The 13,533-nt window shown below is 34.0% G+C and overlaps 1 protein-coding gene across 10 annotated transcripts in view; it reads left to right on the top strand.

Annotated features, from left to right (window-relative positions):
- Dmd (dystrophin) overlaps positions 1–13,533 on the top strand; it is a 2,486,572-nt gene that overhangs the window by 1,065,834 nt on the left and 1,407,205 nt on the right. For all 10 annotated transcript variants that reach the window (XM_004850043.4, XM_087189971.1, XM_087189973.1 and 7 more), the window contains one exon: positions 5,427–5,602. In XM_004850043.4, the coding sequence (XP_004850100.2) occupies positions 5,427–5,602 (176 nt within the window). The remainder of the gene's footprint in view (positions 1–5,426; positions 5,603–13,533) is intronic.

Raw genomic sequence — 13,533 nt, forward strand, 5'->3', positions numbered from 1 at the left:
ACATAGAACTTGTATTCAAAACTATTAAGAATTTAAAGACAGTGACATCAGACCATGAGACCAGGCACAGAGTCTTTCTGAACAGGGGCCCTGGGTGTCTATATAAATTACGCAACCATGAAGCTGCCCTTGCTGGCAACACCCTTGTGAAATGTGCATTGTTTCCTGCTTTACATTTTAAGAAGAGAAATCAAAGCTCTGAGACAGTAATCAACCAACCCCAGATACCACAGTGTATAAACTATGGATCTGGTGTTTGAAAATCCCAGAGCCTGGCTTTAAGACCCTTGCTTATTTGCTTTTAGTATTCTTTTTTTTTAATTTTTAAAAATTTTAAAATAATTTTTATTTTTTCCAGTATGGAAGATGAAAACGTGGGACTTAGCACTGAGCTATATCCCCAGCCATGTTCTTTCTTGAGACAGGGTCTCCCTATGTCGCTAAATTCCCCAGGCTGAACTCCACTTTGAATCTTCCTGCCTTGACCTCCCAAGTGCTGGGGTTCCAGGCATGTGCATCCATCTCCACCTTGCTTTAAATCATTCTATGAGGAACTAGTTCCCAAATCTAAAGACACAGCTTTCTAAACTAATTTCTGCTTTTCAGTGGATCGATTGACTGACAGATCAATGCAATGGTATTTATACAATCTCATTTTTTAAGAATATTTCAAAATCAATTGAAAATACAGGTATAATCAAAGTGGGGAAAATGACTGGATATGAGTGTGGTTAAGTAGATTAAAAGTTTTTTGAATATGTCTCAAAGGATACACTTTGAATCCTGACTCTGATCTATTCAGCATTTTCTTACTAGATTTACAGTTGTTCAAATTCTAAAACAGAAACATAATTCCAACAATCTTGAGACATAGGAATGACACACTTAAAACAGTTTGAAAAAAAGGCTTGAATATTTTTCTTGCTTACAAAACAATGCTTTTAGGGATATTTTGTAGTAAAAATTTTGAAACTAAAAATACAAAAATACATAATAAAGAATGGAAATTATCTATATTTTTATACCAAAAATAGGGACCAATATTTATATGTTCCATTGTTTACTCAGTAGAAAATATAAACTTTCCAAAGACATTAAAAACATTATAAATATGTATACTGTATCACATTCATCTACCATAAATCACTTAAAGCACAACCTAGTGACATTAGGCTGTTTCCAATATTTTACTGTTATAAGTGACCCTACAAACAGGAATAAATGTAATATTCAGCCTTCAGCAGCAAAATAAATTAAAATGTTAAGATGGCCACAGAGGTATTTTTGTTTTTTATAACATTTCACAAGAAACTTCCTTGATTATACCATGTTTGGTGCATGTTATTATATTTTGTCCTGTGATACCCATCTTATATCACAAGTATTTTCATGATTATCAACTTCCTTATTATATTGTACATTTCCTAAAGATGGATATATCATTTTATTCATTTCTAAGCATCCTATAAAGAATATGTGTTCAATGTATACAGTACTTGAATACAAGTGAAACATTGTGATTTAACTGCTGAATATGTCATACAATTTCATGTTGCTTTAATTGAATATAGTGTCCCAAGCAGGAATCCTTAGCTTTGGAGCTCCAATTGTATCTAATTCTAGCAAATAACTGATATTATGGAGCTTGAAAATGGGATTTATTAGAGTCATGATGATTAGGCTGCAAAGTTTTCAAACTGTCATGTAGAAACAATACACAACCTTGTGGTTTTTTTGTTTTGGTACTGGGGATTGAACTCACATTCTTGCGCTTGCACAGCAGGCTGCAAAACCACTGAGCTAAATTCCCGGCCCCACAACCTTGTGTTGATCCAAGGCTCAAAACAAATTTTAACTGGAGGAAGTCACAAGAAGGCCAGTTTCTGTCAGTTTTAAGATCATTTTTGATGGCCAAGTGTGGTGGTGCACGCCTATAATCACAGCACTCGAGGCTGAGCCAGGGGGATCACTGCTGGTTGGAGACCAGCCTGGACTACATAGTGAGTTCAAGGCCAGCCTGAACTACACAGCAACAACCTGTCTCAAAAAAAAAAAAAAAAGGTCTTTACTGATGGGTAAGTTTGCTGCCACACTAAGGAAAAAGTTGTCCACTACTGGGAGTAGTAAATGTTGTAATATTGTAGTAATCAGGAGGTTATATTAAATAGCTTCCATATTTTTAAATGATTCTTACACATAGTCGAATATGTAAAATCCATTAGTAAAAGCCATGGAGAAATTTAGTATTTGACTAATTGTATTATATTCTGATTATATGAAGTAGGTTATGAGACTAATCATTTATTTGTTATAAATAACGAATTTGCAGAGTCAGTGTATGGGTGGTTTTGTATTTATCCCAAAGGAAATGAAATAATAATTTCAATTATAGTATTGTAGTAGGGCAGTATTAAAACAATTTCTATGTCTTACTATTGTCTAAATAAAATTATTCTTTTTTATTACACGGTTTGCTATATTCTTAAATGCAATTTCATAGTACATATATGTTGACATTTCCCTTTCTCATCTGTGGGCACATCTAATTTTGTATTTATCAATAAGAAAAATTTAACATTGCAGATATTAATTTCATAGCCAGATATTCAGAAACATACATGTTCTATAATATTACATATAACATAGAAGCAACAGTGTCTTATTCACTTTCCCATTGCTGGGACAAAACACCTGACACCCATAATTTAAAGGAAAAGTTTATTTTGGCACAGTTTTTGTCTGTAGTCAGCTGGTACAAGGCAGAAATGGCATGGGGGAAGGAAATGAGCAGAGTAAAGTTGCTCATCCTATGGCATCCAGGAAGCAGATACAGAATGGAGCACCAAGGGACAAGCATATTCTCTTTTTTTTTTTTTCTTAAATTCTTTAATTGGTACATTGTAGGTATACAAAACATTTACATTTCTCATTGGGAACTTGTACCTTTACATGATGCATCTTGGTTCTTATTTTTTCCCCATTCCTAGCCCTCCCTTCACCCCCTCCACCCTTCCCTATTTACAAAGACTTTATTTCCATTTTTTCCATTTCTCATCATTTTTCCTTTCCCTTCTTTCCTTTCCCCTGACCCTCCCACTACCCCTACCCCTTTGGACCTTTTCTTCCTATTTTGCATTATCGATTATTCATTCTAATCATCCTACATTTTAGATATACAATATAATGACATTCATCATTGGAAATTTGCACCTTTACATAATCTCTCTTGGTTCTTATTTTTCGCCCTTGCCCAGCCCTCCCTTCAACCCCTCCATTCCTCCCTATTTACAAAGATTATGTTCCTATTTTTGAAACTGAAAGTGTAAATAAGGACTAAAACGTATTCTCTTCTAGTTGGCACAACCACTGACTGACTCCAAATGGGCCCCACCTCCTAACAGCGTATGCAGCCACTAGTACATTAGCAGTGGACTAGTACATTAGTTTGAGGTGTATAGCGCCCCACGATGCAATCACCTTCCAAACACACGAGACGTCGTGGGCTATTTTAGATCCAAACCATAACAAATAGCTTTCTATTTCCAGAATTTCTGCATTCTGGTGCCCATACTTTTAAAATATTTTCCTACTCCAAAAATTATTCACTTCTACCAGTCATTGTACACAAAATAATTTGCTCATGGCCAAAAACTATCACAATAAAAATGTTCTTGGAATTCTAATTGAAAACTACATTTTTGGGGGGTACCAGAAATTGAACTCAGATCCTTGCGCTTGCGAGGCAAGCGGTGGAACCCCTGAGTTAAATCCCTGCCCCTACATTTTGTTTTTGATTACATGTAAACTTCATCTATTCATGTAATAGTCATTTTGTATTACACACAATTATGTTTGAGTTTATATTTTAAGCATTTAAAAATACTCTTATTTTCTGCCTTTATCTTGGCATGATATGTTATTGGACAATATAATTCAATTGTTTGGTGTTCCCTGACTGATTCTGAATAATGAATCTATGAAGCTCTTAGAGAAGATAAAACCTGTCCTGAGGTCAGGTAGATATTCAGTGTCATTTAGTGTCCTTTTGTTGGTAACCTAAATAAGGTATCAAAATGGAAGTCTCTTGAGTCTTGGTACATGTAAAAAATGTAGTTTGTACGTAGGGTAGTGTTTTTAAAATGTATATGTTAAAGCAGTTGTTACATAACATATCATGGCAAACTGTTAATTGCCAATTTGGTAGCTGAAATAAGAAAATCCTGAGGCTTTCCATAAGTCTTTTCAGTCAAGAAATCATGTGAGAGACAAGTAGTTTTCTCCAAACCCTTCCCATTATCTCTTAGGAAGTTCAGGAAAATCAGTAAAATTAATTTTGGCCCCAGCCAAATCCTTGCTTCTGACTAACATGTAAAAGAGAATCCAGGGCAGACTTTGTGTATGTGTGTGTGTGTGTGTGTGGGGTGTGTGTCTTGTTAATAGATCTTTCAAACAAGGTAGACTACCACAAGGTAGTGAGTAATATCACAAAGGTTACTTTATAGTCATAATACAAAGAACAATGTGAGAAAGAGAACTGATGATTAAGGAAGGAAGGAGTGTCTAATCGCTCTAGAACTTCTGTCTGGTAAAGCCTTTGTATTGAGATGATGACTGCCTCCAACTTGTGTCAAATACCATATTATTCCAAAGACTGATGAACTATGCCTTCCCAAAAATGTCTGAACTAAAAGTGAGATTATAAACTGAGAGTCTCTAATGATAAATTTGGAAACTCAATATGTGAACATTCTTATTAATTTAAAACAAAAGAAATTACTTTGTGTTTGAGCAACATTGAGCATAAAGATATTTTTGGACTAATAGGTACTTTGTTTACATTTTATTATAATTTTTAAAGATATTTAAAAGGTAATTTATTATAAAATTTAAATGACTTTTTAAATGTATAGCTTATAAAATAATCATAATAATACAGTCTATAAACTATTTTTCAGTTAAAATATTTATTTTATTTTTTAGTTTCATGGATTTGCTCTAAGTTATTTCCATTTTTAATTATTAAACTATTAATGAATATCTAAAGTGTGCCAGCTAGTGGAATTAGTTCAGAGGCTTTAGTAAAAGCTATATCAGTGTTATGAATACTTGAAACAGTGTTTAATTAAATATCAGAATAATACTGAGTTTTCCTCCTTTGCCCTTTTATTTCTTATAGCTTAACCAATATATTGAAGAGACACTGAGTTTACTTCTGGTTTTGAGATTACTGTCTTTCCTATTTCAGCCAACATAACTTAAGTCATATAAAACAATTTGATTTGGGTTCAATATGGCGCTATTTTGATCTGAAGGTCAATCTACCAAGAAACAGGAACCGTTTCTCATTATTTTCCTGCACTACTCCAAGCAGTCTTTACTAAAGTCTTCTGAGCAGCATCTGACCTCTGTTTCAATACTTCTCACAGATTTCACAGACTGTCACCACCACTCAGCCATCACTAACACAGACAACTGTAATGGAAACGGTAACTATGGTGACCACAAGGGAGCAAATCCTGGTAAAGCATGCCCAAGAGGAACTTCCACCACCACCTCCGCAAAAGAAGAGGCAAATTCTTGTGGATTCTCAAATTAGGAAGAGGTGAGAGCATCTTATTCCTGGCTATATTCACAAGTGAAGATTCACTGTTAACTAAGAAAACTGATATCCATTTTGATGGTGGTGTTTTTACTTAAACAGTATTTCCAAAAGTCTTTTGTGCTTATAATGTCAATTAACTTAATGAGAAAAAAATAATGGAGTGAGTTTTAAAATTTAATCAAGAACTCATGATCCCAATGACACCTGAATGCTTAGTGGCAATGCTGGTTTCCAGTTGAAAGAAGAAACCAGAGGTGATGAACTGCAATGGGTATATTTTAATCCTGAAGGTATCTTTTTATTTTTATAAAGGGCCTCCTTGTTCAGTCCCTAGTTTTGCATTAAATGTCTTTCTTCCAGTAACAGAAAGTGCATTTTCATGAAGCAGCGTACCTCTAATAGACAAGATCCATTCTGCTAGTTTATAAAAACATAATGTCTCAATCTGCACATCCTAAATCAGGAGTAATTACAGAACAGATTTCCTGTTCTTTGATATTTATAAAGTCTTATCTTGAAGGTGTTAGAATTTTTAACTGATCTTTTTGTGGATATTCTCAATTAGACAGTGTAGATAAGTTAGGTGTTATGTAAATCAGTGGATATATTAAAATGATGACATAAAATTTCATAAATGCTAAGCTAGCATGAAAATCATAAAAAGGTATAATTTCCATTTCCAATTATTGTAATTCTAAAATTAAGAAAGAATGTTGAAATATGCCGTATGTTCTAAGCAGCATATGGTCAGGAACGCATGGAACACTTGATATTAGAATTTGCATATTCCAGGGTATGGGAAGAACATGTACCTAAAATTAGTGTGTCAGATGTTTTAAGCAAAGGAAAAGAAACATCCAGAAAAGTTACTGGAATACATGATTTGGGACTTCTTCATTAATTCATACTTTATGAACTACTTTGATAATTCAAAAGTACATAACCAGACATTTTCTTACTGGTTATGTTTGGTAAGGCAAAGAGTCAACTGTAGAGATCAACAAACAGGCCTGTAAGCCAAATCTGGCCTGCTGCCAGTTTTTGTATGGCTCATGACCTAAGAATTGGTTTTACATTTTTCAGTGTTTCAAAACAATCAAAGGAGCAATATTTCATGACTTGAAAGTCATATGAAATTCCAATTCCAATTCCTACAATTAAGGATTCAGTGGAACACAATTGCACTTATTCAAAGTGCAATTATGGTATCATTATGTATCATATATGGTTTCTTTCAAGGCAGAAATTTTATGACCCAAAAAAGCCTGAAAAATTCACTGTCTGATCTGCTACAGGAAACATTTGTTGATCTTTGCTTTAGTCAAATGTTTTTCAAACTCTGACCATTAACATTTGTTTCTTTTCAGCAAGTTCCACAAGCTTTAACCTTGATGGTGGTTGAAATTTGAATATTCATTGATGGCAAAAAAAAAAAAAAGAAAGAAAGTACTGACAGGAATAGTAAAGTTCTTAATGAACTTGTTTTTATTCATCCTCACAGCATGAACATTAGTTTATTTAATGTCACATAAAACATATGTCTGCAGAAAAATCTTAGTGGACACATAGTTTTATGGATATTTTGCTGCATTTCAACAAAACTCAACAGTTCTTCGGGCTGCGTAAACGTAGTTCCCTGCTCTTCTTAATGTCTTCAGAAATTGTCTTATACAGAAAGCAACAAAGCCAGTTGATTGATGTCCATCTCTGTCTTTGAAGGCTGGTTCTTGTCTCTCCATATGAGAATGTATTTGGTTCATAAAGTGTCCTGACTTCTTTTGTTTTTAGGAAAGTATTTAGTGGTGAAATAGTTTGTCTGCTGAATTTTGTCTGCATCATGTGTTCACAACAGTTACTGTAATTGCCTGGAATGAGACTTTCAATTAAGAACATAAAGATTCTAAAAGCTAACACTTACTGAAGCCAACACCCATTCATTGTAAAAACCCTACATTAAATTGGAATAGAAGGTCTTTATCTCAACCTGATTAAGGCTATCTATGAAAAACCAACAGCCAACATAATACTAAATGGTCAAAAACTGAAAACTTTCAAGGTAAAATCAGGAACAAGACAAGGATGCCCACTATCACCACTCCTGTTTAATATAGTTCTGGAAACATTAGCCAGAGCAATTAGCAAAGACAAAGAAATAAAAAGAATAAAGATAGGAAAAGAAGAAGTTAAACTGTCATTACTTGCTGACAATATGATACATTACATAGAAGACAAAACTTCGCCAAAAGACTTCTAGACTTAATAGATACATTCAGTAGAGTAGCTGGATACAAGGTCAACACTCAAAAAACAATAGCCTTCTTATACACAAATAGCAGATTCACTGAGAGAGAAATTAGGGAAACAATTCCTTTTACAATAGCATCTATAACATGAAATATCTAGGAATCAATCAAAGAAAACAAAAGACCTCTACACTGAAAACTATAGCATTCTAATAAAGGAGATCAAGGAGGATATAAGAAAATGGAAAGACATCCCTTGTTCCAGGATAGGAAGAACCAATATAGTAAAAATAGCCATACTTCCAAAACTACTATATAGATTTAATGCAATGCCGATTGAAATTCCAACAATATAGTTCACAGAACTAGAGAAAACAGTCCAAAAATTTATTTGGACCCAGAAGAGGCCTAGAATAGCAAAAGCAATTCTAGGCAACAGAGACATGGCTGGGGGCATCACAATACCCAACTTGAAGGTATACTACAAAGCTACTGTGATAAAAACAGCATGGTACTGGCAAAGAAACAGACTCGAGGATCAGTGGAACAGATTAGAAGATGCAGAAACAACTCCAGTCATACTCAGCAACCTCATCTTTGACAAAAGTGCCAACCACCCTCATTGGAGGAAAGATAGCCTATTTAATAAGTGGTGTTGGAAAAACTGGATTTCAACCTGCCAAAGATTAAAATTGGACCCATACCTATCACCATGCACTAAACTAAGATCAAAGTGGATTAAAGATCTAAATATTAAGACAGAAACACTAAACTTGCTGGAAGATAAGTTATGTAGAACTCTTGAAGACACTGGCATAGGAAAAGACTTTATGAACAAAACCTCAGTACCACGGAAACTAGCACAAAGAATCAACAACTGGGATCTCATCTTATTAAAAATCTTCTGCACTGCAAGAGAAACCACCAACAGAGCTAAGAGACAACCTACAATGTGGGAAAAAAATTTTAGCAGCTGTACCTTAGACAAAGGACTACTACCTAGAATATATAAAGAACTGAAAAAAATCAGACCCCCCAAATTCAAAACCCAGTTCAAAAATGGGCATCTGAAATGAACAGACATTTCTCAGACAAATAATTAAGAGCAGCAAATAAATATATGAAAAAATCTTCAACATCACTGGTCATTCGAGAAATGCAGATGAAAATGACACTGAGATTCCACCTCACCCCAGTAGGAATGGCTGCTATCAAGAAATCAACCAGTAACAAATGCTGGTGGGGTTTGAGGAGAAAGGAACCCTTCTCCATTGTTGGTGGGAGTGCAGACTGGTGCAACCACTGTGGAAATCAGTATGGAGATACCTCAAAGAACTAGGGCTAGAGGTCCCATTTGACCCAGCTATTCCCCTGCTGGGTATTTTCCCAAAAGAATTAAAAGAATCATACCACAGCGATATATGTGCACCCATGTTTATAGCGGCACAGTTTGTAATAGCTAAAGCTTGGAAACAGCCCAAGTGCCCATCAACTGGAGACTGGATAAAGAAAATGTGGTGTTTTTTTTTTTTTTAATAAAATGGAGTATTGTTCAGCCATAAAGAATGAGAGACTAGAGACATTTATAACTAAATGAATGCATATTAAGGCCATACTCATAAGTGAAATAAATAGGACACACATGTATAAATACTGAAGTTTCTCTTGTGTGAGAAACTGAAAGTGTAAATAACAATTAAAGTAATTAAAACGAATAATTGATAATTTGAAATAGAAAGAAAAGGTCCAAGGAGGTAAGGGTGATGGGAGAGGAAGGGGAAAGGAAAGGGGTAAAGGAAAACTTATGAGAAAAGAAAAAAATGGAAACAAAGTCCATGTAAATAGGGAAGGGTGGAGGGGGTGAAGGGTGCACAGGTAATGGGGAAGCAAATAAGAACCAAGATGCATCATGTACAGGTACAAGCACCCAACGAGAAATGTAAATGTATTGTTTACCTAAAATGTATCAATAAAAGAATTTAAGGAAAAAATGAAGCTAACACTGAAGGTTTCGTTACGTGCTCACCATTAGATTCAAGGCTTTATCTGCATAACATTTATTCTTCCCAATAGCTTTCCAATATAAATCTAGTCATTACTACTATTATTCATAGCAATAGAGTGGCTCAGCTAAGATTTCAACTGCAGTGGCCGCACTACAGAAGTTGGACTGTATAGGAAAATAAGCCTTTAGTAGGCTTATTTCTAAGTTGATAGAATATCGTATTTTGTCTGAATATACCTGATTATACTTGTTTTCCCTTCATAATTATATTTAGCATTAACATTTACTCTCTCAAATATATCTTGTTTTGAACAGCATGATTATATAGACAGTTTCTATCGGACCCAAGAACCATAAATTTAGACTGAACAAAGAGCAACAGTGGAAACTCTTAGAACAATTACATTCAGTAACCAAAAATTGTTTATAGAATGGAATCTGATTAAAATAGTATATAAGTTAAAGAGGCATCTTGCAAACATGATTAAAACTTTGTGTTTGGATCATATCCCTTTGTTATCCCAGGTGAGAAAAACTCATGTTTCACTGTGAATACTGTAATTTTGACAATCTACTGAACTATTTTCTCTTAAAAATGATGGCCACTTTTAGCTTATGTGACACACTACGAATCTTCCCCATACCATGTTTCTTGACTTGACTTGTTTTCCTCTTAGCCTAATTCCTATGGGAGTATCTCATAAATCCATTTCTTTGCCCTTCTGACTTCTTTATCTGAATTGTTACCTCAAATTGATTCAAGTCTGGCTCTCACTGAATAACTCCCCAAACCAGTAGCTCATATTTGATTCTCAGCTTTTCAGTTCTAAAACTATGATTTGGGCATTTCCACTTCTACATCCAGCTTTTGCCTGCATTTTAATTTGTATTGCATCCTATTAAGCATATCTAATTGTGTGTGGCACTCATTTTATAGTTCACTGTCCATATGTCTAAAGGAGTAGCAAATATTGGTCTTTGCAGTCACATTTACCCAGGTTTCTTTGAAATTGGCCTGGTTAATTACTAGTTTATGATCTTAGGCAAATTACTTAATATCTGTGCCTAAGATTCAGTAGCATCACTTTTATAAAACACTATGAAGATTCAGTAAAAAGCATAAAATATGGTGCCTATAAGATAATGAACAGCGAATAAATGCAGTAGGCATTATGCTGGCTATTCATTTACAGGCGAGGTGGTAAAGATGATGACAAAGTAGATGGTGGAGTTGGTAGAAGCAGAAGTGCTAGTGATGGAGTCATAGGCTGTATAAGTAATGATGGTGGAGTGAGTGGAAATGGTGGATGTATAGGAATGGTGAAAAAAATCCCACAATAAACACCATCTCAAACCTCACAAATATATATTTTCTTGTTTTCATTTTCAAAACAGAATTTACCACTTGACTTCTCCAGTTCTGTCTGATGCATTTTTCTTGCTTCTTTAGTTGTTATTATTACAATATATTGATCACGCTCTGTCTTGGCTGATCATTCCCACTACCAACTCTATAACCCAAGTAATTTAACCTCCCCGAAATGACACATTTCCCCCTTTCTAATTAATCTCCTTAAAGTTAATGTACTTAAAATGTTCCCATTTTATTGTCTCTCCAGAGGGGTATTCCCAGTAACTAATTGACTCTAAAAAGAAAAATCCCTCACTTTATTACATATTATTCTTTTTCTCTACCAATTTTATGCCTAGCTTCCCTCAAATCTTTCTGCTTCCACCAGGTAATTACATTGATTTTGGTATATTACTCAATGCCACCCACATACATTTTCTAATCACCAAACATAATAAAAGAAGCTTACTATTATAGTTATTATTATTATACTTTATGTCTTGTCTAGATTCCATTGTAGTACACATCATGCCTACAATACATAACTAATAAATATTTGTTGGAAGAACAGATGGCACAGTCAACTAATTGAAGTAACTGTTATTTGATATTCCAATGTAATGTAACAATTCTTCCTAGTTTTTATGGAGTTGTTCTTAACAGTAAACCTGCTACAATTCTAATATTTAATAATTCTAATTTTACCCATTAGTATATTTTTAATTTACTCAAAACTATTAAGGGATTTAAAATTTAGCTTTGTACCGCAATATAGTTTCTTAATTATTTAAGGTACATTTCCTTGATTCCTTAATAATTATACGGTTTCTGTATGTTTCATGTTTACTACACAAATTGTCCTTCTTTTGCTAAAATTTCAAAAAGTCTTTGATGATCTTGGATCACAAGGTAATTATTTCTAACAATAAATTATCCCTGTAGTTCAGTGATATTGTTTTATATATAGGTAATTATCAGAGTATGGAACTCACACTATGTTAAAAGTGTATCTATTACCTACTTAATAGGCATTTATCCAGGAGATTAGTTCCTAATCATGTAGCACTTACTTTAAGAGATTTTCACAAAAGCTTTCATTTACATTTTTGTATTAACCAGGTGAAACCAATGGCAAATTGAATCTTTTTGTAAGTAAATACCATCTCAAAGAAGATCATTTTCCCAAGTAAAGTGCTAATAAATGAGCTCCTTTGACCTCAAAGACAGTAGAGAGGAATTTCAAAATACATAAATTCACCTAGTCTCTTTTTGTCATCTCCAGGTTAAGCAGACAGGCTATATAGTGTTTGCTTTCTGTGGCTGTGTCTTAAATGCTCATTAAATGACAGCATTTGTCTGGGCTTACAAACATCTAAAAAAAAAATTTTAGGGATTTTTGTTGATGTATTTTGTTTCCTTTCGTTTTTTGGCAGCTGCCTGGATGATGTTAATTTATGTCACATCTTTCAAAAGAAGTTTGATAAGAGTTAAATAAGTACTCTCTTTCTGCAATTTTATGATACTCATGCCTAAAACATTATTATTTTAACTTGGGTTCCCAAATTAAAATCTGGAAATTGTATATTAAAACAGATCAATTTATTTGAAGAATCTAATTAGATGATTAATGTGTTTGTGAGGGTTTAAAAAATTTTTATATGATAAATTGATCCTAATTATCTGGGGTTTTAGACTCAGTAATGACATTTTTGCTCCTTAGCACAACCCAGAAAAACAAAACATTTTAGATGACTTGCCTCTTTTTTCTTCTAAGAAGACTAGACTTGTCTGAATTACAGGTTAATTAAGGTCCAGAAAGGTTAAATAACTTGCTTTAAGTTGTGAAATAATGCCTAGTGCTGAGTGTCCTAATTTCCATTCTAGTGTTATAGCTGCGGTGCCATGCTTCTTTTATATATTAGAGTTAAATGACCTTGGTCATAAACTCAAAGTTCAATTTAGAAAGTATATTTTTAGTGAAGAATAAAAAGTGCATACTATCTGCAGATTCTTAAAAAGATAAACCACACCACATTTAATTTCTTAAACTTATTTTGTCATAGAAGTCACAAGTAAATCATAACCATGGTTTGGAGAATGTAGTATTGTAAGTTCTATGGGCACTAAGGGACCAGAGAACATGTAGGGCAGAGATACTCTGTGTAAAGCATGAAACAGCAGCAGCTCCTCAGGGCTCCTAAATTTGATGGTGTATCAGAATGACCTGAAGAGCTTGTAAAATTACGGGCCAATGAGCACAGTTTCTGATTTAGCAGCTTGGGAGAGGGCCTCTCAAATCTGCATTTCAATCTCCCAAGTTTTGTTGTTGTTT

This window comes from Heterocephalus glaber, unplaced genomic scaffold (genome assembly GCF_053883595.1).
Source record: "Heterocephalus glaber isolate CG9 unplaced genomic scaffold, H.glaber_assembly_v1.0 deba00001547, whole genome shotgun sequence".
Classification (NCBI taxonomy): domain Eukaryota; kingdom Metazoa; phylum Chordata; class Mammalia; order Rodentia; family Bathyergidae; genus Heterocephalus; species Heterocephalus glaber.